The 11877-nt window shown below is 49.9% G+C and overlaps 3 protein-coding genes across 3 annotated transcripts; 1 reads left to right on the forward strand and 2 right to left on the reverse strand.

Moving 5' to 3' along the window:
- Positions 1–1408: 1408 nt before the first annotated feature.
- Positions 1409–3628, forward strand: EMWEY_00033310 (Rhoptry kinase family protein ROP23 (incomplete catalytic triad), putative; the record flags this gene model as incomplete). Its single annotated transcript, XM_013481845.1, has 2 exons — positions 1409–1712; positions 2163–3628. The coding sequence occupies 2 exons, from the start codon at positions 1409–1411 to the stop codon at positions 3626–3628; spliced, it is 1770 nt and encodes a 589-aa protein (XP_013337299.1).
- Positions 3629–4134: 506 nt separating this feature from the next.
- Positions 4135–6810, reverse strand: EMWEY_00033320 (mitochondrial carrier domain-containing protein, putative; the record flags this gene model as incomplete). The annotated part of the gene is made up of 8 exons (XM_013481846.1): positions 4135–4404; positions 4554–4633; positions 4782–4844; positions 5407–5600; positions 5760–5831; positions 5938–6010; positions 6211–6648; positions 6789–6810. The coding sequence occupies 8 exons, from the start codon at positions 6808–6810 to the stop codon at positions 4135–4137; spliced, it is 1212 nt and encodes a 403-aa protein (XP_013337300.1).
- A 1905-nt stretch (positions 6811–8715) lies between these two features.
- Positions 8716–10002, reverse strand: EMWEY_00033330 (mu1 adaptin, putative; the record flags this gene model as incomplete). The annotated part of the gene is made up of 1 exon (XM_013481847.1): positions 8716–10002. The coding sequence occupies one exon, from the start codon at positions 10000–10002 to the stop codon at positions 8716–8718; it is 1287 nt and encodes a 428-aa protein (XP_013337301.1).
- Positions 10003–11877: the final 1875 nt, after the last annotated feature.

The raw sequence follows: 11877 nt of genomic DNA on the forward strand, positions 1-11877 counted from the left end.
CCAGGAACCCAACGTGGCTCAGCCCAGCATTGGTAAAGGGGGCAACTTCATCTAGAGGTAGTGTTCGTAATCTACTGAAGCCCAGGGATAACTTTGGACGGGCATGCCATCGGCGGATACATCAGTGCTTACCTTAGGAAACCAAAACCTGGGAAGAATATCGATACCTTAACCCTAGCTCAGACAGGTTGAGCCCAGTCGAAGGCACCGTTGTATGCCAACACATAGTAAACGTGCAACGGTTAAAAACGGTGATGCGACATTCTGAAAGCCGTGGACACGGTGCTTTGAAAGAAATATCGTTCAGTTGCAGGCATCATGCGTCTCTTGCGTCCTAATATAGTTTGAGCGGAACACACAACTGCAATGCCGTATCTGCCTTACTGCACCTCTCCATTAAAAGTACTAAATAACAGGGAATGGTAATTCTGCGCGTTCGAGATTATTTGGTGCAGAAGACCACATTTCGGCTGGTTGTCGAGACCCTTGCTACAGAGAATGTGGAGTTGGGGTTTGAACGAGCGTTTTTCGGTGAGATACGGAACAACATGTTAAAACATTTGTTACAGAATTCATGGTGTTTGGTTCTTTATCCGGGGTGGGTTGTAGGATTTGAAGGTGTTTGGGGGAGCTACAAGCGCTCGTCGTAGGGCTGACTAGGACTCGGGATAATTGAATCTGCTGGCGACAGTATAGACTGCTGCATTTATAATATTCGTATGTAGATTTATTTATTATTAGAAAACTAACAGGTTGAGGGTTCAAAGTTTTGGGATCTAACCGACGTTTCTAGTGGTTAGCTGGCTGGTCGCACTGCAGGTCACGCTTGTATGCGTTTGCCCAGAGAACTATCAGTGCAGGGATATGAGCGTGATATATGCACAGTTAGCTTGAAATAGACTGAGTTAATATTACTCTGCTGTTTTAAATATGATTTGCAAAGTTTGAACCGGGAAACAGTGGGTGTAGCATTGGCAGAAAGGCTATCGTTGTCTCAGACAGCCATTCGCCTCGAAGCCAGCGGTGCGCAGGCGACTCACCACTAGGCTGCAGGCCAGCAGTCGGTAGCTACTTGCTTCAGATCTATTGTTTTACAACAAGATTCTGAGCACACTCTACCATTGAATATATGCTTTTGTTTCTTGAGCACATTTGAGCTCGTTTTCGCGAATTGATTTTCTTGCTTTTCTTGCCTCGATCGTCTCGTGCCATCCAGACCATCGAACTGCTTCAACCGATAGCAGACGTGAAGCTCTACAGCTTGTCTGTCGTCTGGCAGCTCGATTGACGGTCGTGTTTATTGCTTTGTATCCTAGGACATCTCATCTTTTAAACCACCCACATCTAGTAGACAAGTGAACATCCATCGCCTCCACCGAGAATGGTGTCAATATCTCAGAGTCCGATGATGGCAAGAGCTTGGAGAAAGATACTGCCGCTCGCGGCTATTCTCGCTTTTGAACTTGTTTCCCATGTGCTCATCATTTCTCCCTGTCCAGCTCTGGCAATTGAAAATGGCGAAGGGCAGTCGCTTGTAGACCCACAATTGCAGCCGGCCGACTTCGAAAATGAGGAAGGACAGAGAACAGACAACCTAGGCGAAGCTGCATCTGAGAGTCAACAGCTCATCCTCCGTGAAGGCGTCGAGTCGTCTACACCGTCTCTACGAGGTACTACAGTTCTGCGCGAACTCGGCGAAAAGGAACTGGGCGGTGACGGCAGCGGGCAAAATTTCCAGGAGGATCCAAATGCAATGACTGGACAGGGCGGCAGAAAGAATAAACAACGATACATTAACACTGCAATGGCTATGCCATCCGCTGCAATGGCTATGCCATCCGCTGCAATGGCCATGCCATCCGCTGCAGTGGCCATGCCCTCGGCTACATTTGCAGTACCCTCCGCTACATATGCAGTACCCTCCGCTACATATGCAGTACCCTCCACTACATATGCAGTACCCTCCACTACATATGCAGTACCCTCCACTACATATGCAGTACCCTCCGCTACATATGCAGTACCCTCCGCTACATATGCAGCACCCTCCGCTACATATGCAGTACCCTCCTCTACATATTCTGTACAATCCACTACAGTTGCAATGCCCTCTTCTACATTTGCAATGCCGTCTTCTGCGGTTTCAGTATCCTCTTCTGCAGTTGCAATGCCCGCCTCTACACTTACAGTGCCCTACGCTACAATGTCGGTACCCGCCGTTGCTGCTACCCCAATGACGACTGGAGTCATTGCTGATGGAGCCGTAGGCGGCGGACTCTTTCAGAAAATGAAGACGCTAAAGTCGTACTTGGGCCTTATGAAGTATGCGAAGTATGCAAACGTCGCGGGCTACAACACCTACGGCACCTTTTCAAATGCTTATCCCATGGTCGCTGATTACGGGCCTGCAGCTGCGACCTTCGCCAGTTTCCCCAGTAAAGGCTACAACGGGTACAACACCTACGCCGGGAACAACAACTACACGGGGTTCAGTGCCCCTACAGAAAACATCGGAGGGTTGGGCAAGAAGACTCGGTTCACAGAAGAGCCCGGCCAGAGGTACTTGGCTCAAGTTTTGAGCAAAAACAGAACTGGATGGTGGTTGAGCAACAAAGTGTCGAAATTGGTCGACATTCTCGGGGGAGTCCTCCCCCAGGGCGTCGACCAGCCTGCGTTGCTTTCCAACGGATACGAGACGCGAGAGGCGGTGTTTCTGGCAGTCTTGCAAAACAGGGAACGATTCGTAGACCTGCTTGTGCAGGACCAGCTGCTCCAGGAGGAGCAGCCGCTGCAACGCCAGTGGATTGGGCGAATGTACACAGAGGTTAAGGGCCAGTATTCTGCGATTCAGGCCTTGGACAGAGATTTCACAATAGCGAAAATGGCGCCTCAAAATCAACCCTTGGCGTCCTTCCGTCACAGCCTACGACTTGACATACCCATTGACTTGTATGAGTTCAGCGGCTTGGACACCTACGTGCAGGCCCCCGACGGTCAGGTCTTCTTAAATGCAATTTCGCGACGTCCTTTAATTCGAGCCACGGCAGAGACGGTGATGGCGAACGCAGGCAGTAGCAGAAGGGCGTACAAAGCGCTGCTCAGTCTGTCTCAGCAAGCGGTGCGAGCGGTTGCCAACTTGAACTGCATTATGATGGTGCACACCAACATAAACCCCGCGTCCTTTTTAGTTACGGAAAAAGGACTTGTGTTCCTTGGGGGGCTATTCCAGGCCACGCAGCAGGGCAGCTCTCTGGCCAACAACTACAAGTTCACCTTAACGACGCCAGTCTTCTTGCCTCCTGAATTGCGAGACAATGCATCATACTACAGCATGCAGGCGCTCCCATCTCAAGATGCGTGGCAACTGGGAATGACGCTGTTCACCTTCTGGTGCTCGCAGTTGACCGTGGACTCTGCAGGAGGCCTAAACTTTAGCAACTGCATCAGCTGCATGCCTGCGGAGATAAAAGACCTGATCATGGGCTTGACTCAGATCGATCCCAATTCTCGACTGCTGGCAGAAAACGTCGCACTGAAGCATCCAGCCATGCTACTACCCATCTATCCTGATATTCCGCCCCAGGCGGACGTCAACCAGGATGACGAGCCCTATTTAGACTTCTTCTGAGCCGTTCGTTTGGTCCAGTTGCTCGTGCTCCGCAATCCTTTCGTTGCATGTGAATTGAGCCGAGCGTGAGTTAGCCTATTACTTACGAGTGGCCCACGTCATCTGGCCTTATCCACCAGAAAATACCTTTTGATCTTTTTAAATACACGTACGGCAGTCGTTGCAACAAAAGAAGGCTCATCTAGCTAGTGAGCAACGGCTCCCCAGCTCCCCTAACTTAGAAATGTTCCTAAATTAAATTAGCTGAATGCTTGCTAATATGATGGAATAAAGTCTCATTTGCAGGTCTGCCCATCAGGAGATTGGCCGCTGACAGGAACCTGTCACTTGGCGGAGCCAGGTAGCACCGACAGCTACAACCGGGGAAAACAAATTTCCAAAACGGCTTTGAATATCGACGTCCATTTACCAATTCAAAAGAACTGCGTCATGAATTCAATTGGAGGTTCGCAGTTGTGCAGTTTTCTGCCTTGTCACGAAATGGAGAGCTGCGATTTCGGAACCCTTCAACCACAACCAGATCCATTATTAGTGAGTTTGTTATAGCTTCTGTTGGTGATGCAGTTTTCACTGCAGCTGCTGCAACACTGCGACTCATAAAAAAGGTGATTCCGCTCAAAAAGGCGGCGGTAATAGCCGCTGAATGCGTCGTATCCGCCAAGGAAAATGCCACCCCCCAGCGCCACCCACAGACACCTCATCTGCACCCCCAAAAACAAAGACCTCAGACCCTCCTGACGAAGCATTATGCCCAAGCAGTGAAAAAAGCCCCTGTACTAAACAGACGAAGCACAACACAACACAAGAAGGCCCATAGATGGAGCAACTGCTGCTCACCCGAGATATCTCATCCACATCCGCATTATGCCAAAACACTTGTGGGCTTGCACGCCAAGCCAACCCATCCCTAGGCTCAGGAACCCACTTGACGCGTTCCTGGAGATTGCGTCATAAGGCGCGTTTTCACGACATCCATAGGAGTTGTCGCAACGGCAGCTACAGCTCCTGCAACAAATGCCCACGCGATTCTTCCTCCTTCACAAGAAAGCAGCTCGGAACATCTAAGCAAGCCATCCAGTGTCTGCCATTAAGAGCTAAAGAAAAAAAACAAGATGGATAAGCTGGGAGTCCATTAAAAACAAGTTGCACGCACCTGCTACCATTCCTGCTGCTCCGGAGACCGCTGCTGTAAAGCTTGTTGGTGAAGGGCTTTCCCCTGTGTAGGCACAAAACATTGTAAATATGCATAATGAATTACGTATTTATGACGTGCATACACATGTAGATATGTACATAGACGTGCCAGAGCACGCGAATGTATATAACGTCACGCATACCTGGGCAGAAGGATTAAATATGCAGTACGCATTCATCTACGTATACACGTAATTGCATGCACGCGCTCACGAAAAGAGAAGCCCACGCATATGCGTACATTGGTGTTTGCATCCAGGTGCTCACCAAACCAGGAACAGTGATGACTGAATTAAGGGCTGTGTCAAGTGAAGCCGAAGGTCGGTGCAACACCACGTCTGTCGCGCTAAAGCAGCAGCAGTGGTAAAGCAGTGAAAAATTATCCCCATTAAGAGTACTGAATCAATTAACGCGGATCACTGGACAACATTATATGCATTAAACTCAGCAGAGTGGCGTCCAATTTGACACAGGTGTTACACCCAACCGCACAATACAGGAAGCGCTTATTTGCATATTGTTATTATCGCGATCTTATTACTCTTGCGTTTTTGTGCAGCAGTGTTGAAGAGAAAGCAGCAGACCTAATGTCTTTAGCTTGAGCCACTCCCACAAAGAAAGCTGCATTGCAGCAAATGGAACATCTCGCAGCATGGAAGTGCCCAGCCCCACGAAGAAGCCGCGGGGTCCCTCCAGCCGCCAGACAGCGGAAAATCCTTTAGCAGTTGATGCGTGCAGCCCCAACTGCACCTGCTGCTTCACCACCTCAAACGGATTGCTGCAAGCAGCAGCAGCCCTCCCGACCCACAAGTACTAGCAGTTAACAACTTCGTCACTCCCTGCCACTGGTGGTGCCCCGACGCATCTCAAGCAGGCCAAAGCACAATGGTACCTCAGGGGTACAACTCAACCAGACGGCAAGTCACCCCAGTCAAACCGAACCCTCATGAGCGCAGCATTTTCCCACTTCTTACTTAAAGACCTTATCGACATGAATGCAGCAAAATCACTGCACAACAGAGAGAACACAGTAGGCGTTCCAACATCCTTGCCACCTGCCATTCTTCATGAAACCTGCTCATACTGCCCTCTCAATTCATTCTTGACGGCCTCACCGAATGACGCAGGCGCTGGACTCCGCGACGGCTGCGGCTGCTATGTGTGTTGATGCCAGCGGCACGTCGGTGTCTGAAAATAAGAACAAGAACGCATCAGCAGCCGCAAACAGCAACAAATGAGAGCTATCTCAAACTTCAATGGCAGCAGGTACACAGGCTTTACTGCAGTGCCAGCACTACCAGCAGCAGCAGCTGCTGCATCCGCATCAACCCAGGGGCGGATAGACCGGAACTGGTTTTCCGACAGGTCCCGCCGTTGGCTCAACCCACTCGAGTGCTTCAGTTTCTCCTTCACCACCTCATATACCACAAAGAAACCAGCAGAAGAGGGCATGCTGCCCATAGCCAGAGCTGCAATGCCGCCGTAGCAGCTGCGTAGGCCGTTAAGCCTCCCCCGATATCGCACACCTGCTGGAGACCTCCCAATTTTGTGCGAACTCACAACAGTATAGGAGCACGTAGGTTCGCCCCCGGAACTCGAGGGAGCTGCGAAAGTCACTCTGCTACTAGGGGGAGATCCTGTTGCTACAGAAGCAGCTGCAGCAACAGGCGCTTGGGATGACGCCGGTGGAGCAGGGCCTGCCGGGGCTGCTGCTGCTGACACTGGTGGGACATTATTACCTTGGGCGTGAGTCTTTAGAAAATCTAGAGGAAAGAGGCTGATGTCTGCTATGATGCCGGTCGAGGCTCCTGCCGCAAGGGCGACAGCTGCAGCAGTAAAATGCGCAGCAAGAAAGCAGCACCAGAAATCCCAGAATGGGGCAGCAGCAGACGGCGCAAGGCGATATCAAGCAATGGATGCAGGTCTGCTTCGTTGCCCTTGGCGGCCCTGATAGGCTGTGGCCCACCTTCGTCCCTCGAAAATATCATCAGAGTCTCATTGACCTGAGACGCTCTGGATACACTGCATGAACGCTAGCACCGGACCCTACCCCAAGGTTCCAGGACAGGAAAACGGGGGGACCCCTTCGTCTGTGAAAGATGCGAATGTGCTGTGTATCTGATGAGATTGAGCTGCAGTAGTGCCTTCTGCTCTCGCTGACTACGCTGGCCCAAGACAAAGCATCCGGGCCCATGGAGGTGCGGTGAGCCTTGGGGAAGGACAGTTTTTAATGCTATTGTAATTTTTTCTGTTGCTTTCCTTATTTTCCCCTTCTGTTACGATTCGGTGAAAAGGGCAGCAAAGCTTCAGATGTGCGTTTCGCACGAACGCAGATCCTCCTGGGGCCCCTCCTCATGCAGGCGACTGGGACGCGAAATGCCTTCGAGTATTTGCGATACAGCACAACTAAAACTAAGTAATAAACGCAAATCAGATTTGGAGAAGCGCATGATTTCTTGTTGGCTTCGTTCGTCGTCAGGTTTCAAGCATTCAACAACAGTTCAACAGGTGGTGTAGGGAGATGCACTTCGATTTGCTGGGCACACAAGGATAATCAAGTTGAAGGCGTCAACCACACAACAGTTTCCTTCAGTATTCATGCCGGTTTTACTTTATATACACTCCTTTTCAGTCCAATGAAGCTGAAAAGCTCACCATTTGCGAGGCATGTGTCGACAGGCCAGTGGAACAAAGCGGCTAGTGATCGTGTGCAACTGCGTACCTGCTGTAGAAACAAAATAACTATACTAATATTCAGGTATATTGTTATTATATAATATATAGCTAGTGGAGTTGTGTGAATGTAAGACAGCGGAAACGCTATTAGGTAGAGGGTAGAGGGAGGGACTCCCGCGTTCCATAGTGAATATTCTTCCGCCGAAAGAAGGCTAGCGCATGTATACGGGTATACACAAATAAAAGGCCACTTCGGGATAATTAGGCTTATTGAGAAATAACGTGCTGCAGCGAGGCGCTGCAAGAGCCGCAGCAGTTGCTGCAGCGACAACAAATGCCTACGCAGAATCGCATATCCCTGGCCCGGCAAAATGATGTGTTTAAGGCTGAGCCTTCTTCATATGTTGTGAATTAAAAAAGACTAACAAGGGGGTGCTGAGACCTACTTTGCAATACGCTGCCTCTCCGACGTCGGTGGGAACCCATTTAACCTCTATCTTGTTACATTCACGTCACCCCTCGTAGTAACGTTCTCTCGCACAAACTTTAACATCAGCGTGAACAAGACAAACCCCTTTAGACTCTGGACTTCTCGAGTCTGCTACACTGTACCCTCTATAGGTTGCATGGTCACCCAGCAACAACCGGGCACGATCAAAAGAGCAGCTGCAACGGCAGCCACAACAGCAACGGCCATATATAGCCTCCGCAGCAAACCCAGTACACGTATAAAATGTGCGTTGCGTGCACTCCTGCACAAGGACTTCACCGCGTTCAGTCAGCCCAGAAAGACGAACAAGAAGTTACAAGCAGCGCACGCAGGAGAGCTCTTGCAACGTTTGCCCGATGTCTCAGGGGTTTGCATTCCCGGAGCCATCTGGCATCGGTGTTAACGATGCACTTGATATAACAGGCCCCCGCATGTTCATGTGCAACTGGAAGCCTCATGACCCTCGAGGGGACTCTCGCGGCTTCCAGGCGGCCCCATTGGGGCTGGAATCGGCCTGGTTTGCCAGCTTCAACACGAAGTACAGCTCTTAATGACAACAGCGGCTAGAGAGTGATAGAGAACACACCGGAGAAAGGGCAACTCCCACTATGCTGAGCTGTGCTGTAGTGGGTGAACGTTGGAGGCTGCCCTCTGACGCTGCAGCGCTGCATACGGGATGCTGCAGCCGCAGCGTTGCAGGCAGCCAGCTGCATCACTACAGTCTGAGTCAAGTGAGGCGAAGCTGGTAGTCTCCATTTTGGGTTATGTATCGGACCCAGGGCAGCGCTTGGTATCCGCTCTTCTCGATTATTTTGAGGTAACGGACGGTGATGCCTGAGACGGTGAAATACGGAATTTCAAAGAGCACTTGAATTGGTCGTCTCATGAAGTTGCGCCTTGAGTCGTCCTGTACAGAAGGAAGGGAAAAGGAGGCCGTCATGCTGTATTCTCTTTGGCCCTGAAAGTGGCGAATGCTCCACACAAGACAGTCCAAGTCTGGCACGTACTTCGCGCTGCCAATGGTCGTCTTGAAGTGCCCTGCGCCTGCATCTGCAGGCACAGGAATTCGTATTTCGACGCCCCCTGCAACAGAACGGGGTTTGAATTGACTTCTGGCACGAACAACGTACTCAAGGCGGCTGCCTGATGTGCCTGTATCCACCTGACAGTCCACCCAGATCAGAGGCTTAACTTGCGTGTGCAGGCGGTAAGACATGAGCTCGCATTCGCCGTCGGGAGGGATGAAGGATATAGTTCTGTCGTTTTCAAAACGCGCTAAGCGAACGCATTGGTGGAACTTCACGTCCTCCATTTCAATTGCTCGCCCTCTCCCCGTTGACTTCCCGCTACTTTCCAGCACCAGCTTGTCGTTCAGTCCGAGTTTCAGCTCCGGCATGCCGGAGAGGAAAGACTTCATCTTCAGAGATCCGAGGATTTCAGAACGCAAAACGTTTCCGTTGGCAGCCACAAGCAAATCGAGCTTCTCCACCACATCTAAGAATATCTCATTCTTCTTGTGCACGATACCCTCAGAGCGCCAAGAAACTGCATTTGTCATGGCGGTGGGTGGGCGCACGGTGGCTGTAGACATCTGATGGGCCTGGTTTTTGATGAATTCGCTCAACACCTTCACCTCTGTGGTTTGTGGGTATCCGTTATCCACCATTTCATCGAGTAATTCGTACGTTATGACGAAGTTGTCGCGGAGGCTTTCTTCGGCAAGTTCGTGAAAGTAGCTCGTCAATACAGACCCCAGTTTGTGCAGAAAGGCCAACAGCATCATTGCGTTCGCATTACGGCGTGTGAGGGCTAGCAGGTATATATTTTTCAGCTTCACCCAACAATAGGTCACTCCTTCGTCTTCAAATACAGGAGTTACAGCCGCCTCATCCTGTTCAAGAACCCGACAGGCGAATCTGTCACTAACGGCCAGAGAAACGTCGCCGAGGTAATCGCGGCCTATTATTACCTTCCCCCGACCGTCCAGAAGCAGCACTGCGCTGGCGCCCGCCATCGTCGCAGCACAACCAACGAACACGCCGATGCAGACGCAAACACCCGTTGCTGCACAGTGAACGAGGCCGCTTGTGTTGCAGCCACGCACAGGTGAGACCCCTCCTTCACCTCGTTAAAAATGCTCTTCGAGTCAAAACTGCCTCGCATGAGAAAAGAAATGGCAGAGAATGCTGCCAGCGTTTCACCTGGAGCCGCTCCCTGAGCAACTGTCCGCAGAGCGGGACGCAGCAGTGGGAAGCCGCAGCAAATTAGGTGACTGCGGGAGTTCCCATGAGGTTTCTGAGAGGCTCTTGCTTGTACAAATTCTTGTATTCAATTACACTTTTTTACTGTGCGAAGATCGAGCGCTTGCGCATCTCACTCATGGCCAACAGCCCCGGTGCTGCCGTTGCCGACGACTTGGCTGCCTTGCGCATGCGGTGTTGCTGTCCGTTCTCTGTTGTCTTGCGGTCATTTTCCATCCTTAAAATTCCTAAAACAAACGTAGTTTTGGGTCCAAAAAAAGCGGATGTTCGGCAAGATGGTAGCTCTTCTTCACGCATGACACCCTGCCGGGCCCGCGGACTCTCACCACGGGTACTTGAGAGGTGCTCGCATTCTCCCATTTACTACGAGGAATGAATTAAAATGGATCTGCGAATCACACGAAAGTACTAATGTAGTTCGGGTATTTCACTTTATATGTTTCTCTCTTCGATGGGCTGCTTCGTTAGTTCAGTTCCCAGACGCTGTAGCTAGGAAGTCAGAGCTGAGACTCCCATTGAAAGTTCGAGTTGACTATCCAAAGAGTTTCTCCCCGAATTCTGTATTTATTTATCTCCCAATTTATTGCGTGTCAAACGGCCATTCTGTGGAGGCGCTGTTCGCTTTTTTTTGGCATACCGCACGGGAGGTTTTCTGCGCGTCTTGCGTTTTATGATCCCGCCTTGTGTATCATTTCCCGTAATTTGCAGTCTGTGCATCAGGCCGTTAAAATTGGCATACAACCGAAAAGAAATTATTTACCCAGTTGGTGCATTATTTTCTTCGGTTGTTCAAATTCGTTCGTATATTTATTGTTATTGAGCAGTTCGCATATTCCAGTGTTGGGCTGATTGCGCTTGCCTTCGCACTCGACTACATCCAGTGTCTCCCTACTCATCTTGCAATTTGCATTGATTTCTTTGACTTTTGCATCCCCCACCGGTGATAATTTTTTGTTCGCCGTCCAGGAATTTGTCTTTCTTCTGAGAAGAGCATCATTTAAACTAGTCGCGACAACCGCTATTATTGTTATTACTGCGGCGCTTCTTTCTGTGCTTGTATCCCCTGTTATTATTGCTCTTTTGGCTGTTTGTCGTTGTTTGTCGTTTTTGTGATTTGTTATTCGGTGTTGTTTGGCGCTGTTTGAGGTTGTTTGCTGCCGCCTGCTGTTCTTTGATACTGTTTGTAATTGTTTCGTGTTACTTCTCGCTCGTTGTTGCCTGTTGCACTGTTGTTGTCTGTTGTTGTCGTTTTCTGTCTCCTGTTGTTGCTGGCGCTCTTCCTGTTTTTGCTGCTTGTTGCTGCTACTTGTTGTCTTCTACTCTTTATTGTTGTTAGTTGTTTCTCGTTCGTTGCTATCAGTTGTTACCTAATGTTATTGCTGTTGTTCTGTTGTTTCCGGTATTTGTCGTTGTTTAATACAGTTGCGTGTTACTGTTCGTCGCTGTTCTTTGCTGCTCGTGTATTGTGTGTTTTGTGTTTCGCTGTAGATGTTGTTTGCTGTTTGCCTTCATTTTCATTGTCGTTTTTGTTTCTTCTGTTTGTTGCTTGTTCTTTACTATGTGCCGTTGCTGCTGTTTGTCTCTGCTAGTTGCTGCCCTGTGTTGTTTGCTTTTGATGTCCTTTGTTC

The sequence above is a fragment of the Eimeria maxima genome, genomic scaffold (assembly GCF_000499605.1).
Source record: "Eimeria maxima Weybridge genomic scaffold, Emw_scaff442, whole genome shotgun sequence".
In the NCBI taxonomy this organism is placed as follows: domain Eukaryota; phylum Apicomplexa; class Conoidasida; order Eucoccidiorida; family Eimeriidae; genus Eimeria; species Eimeria maxima.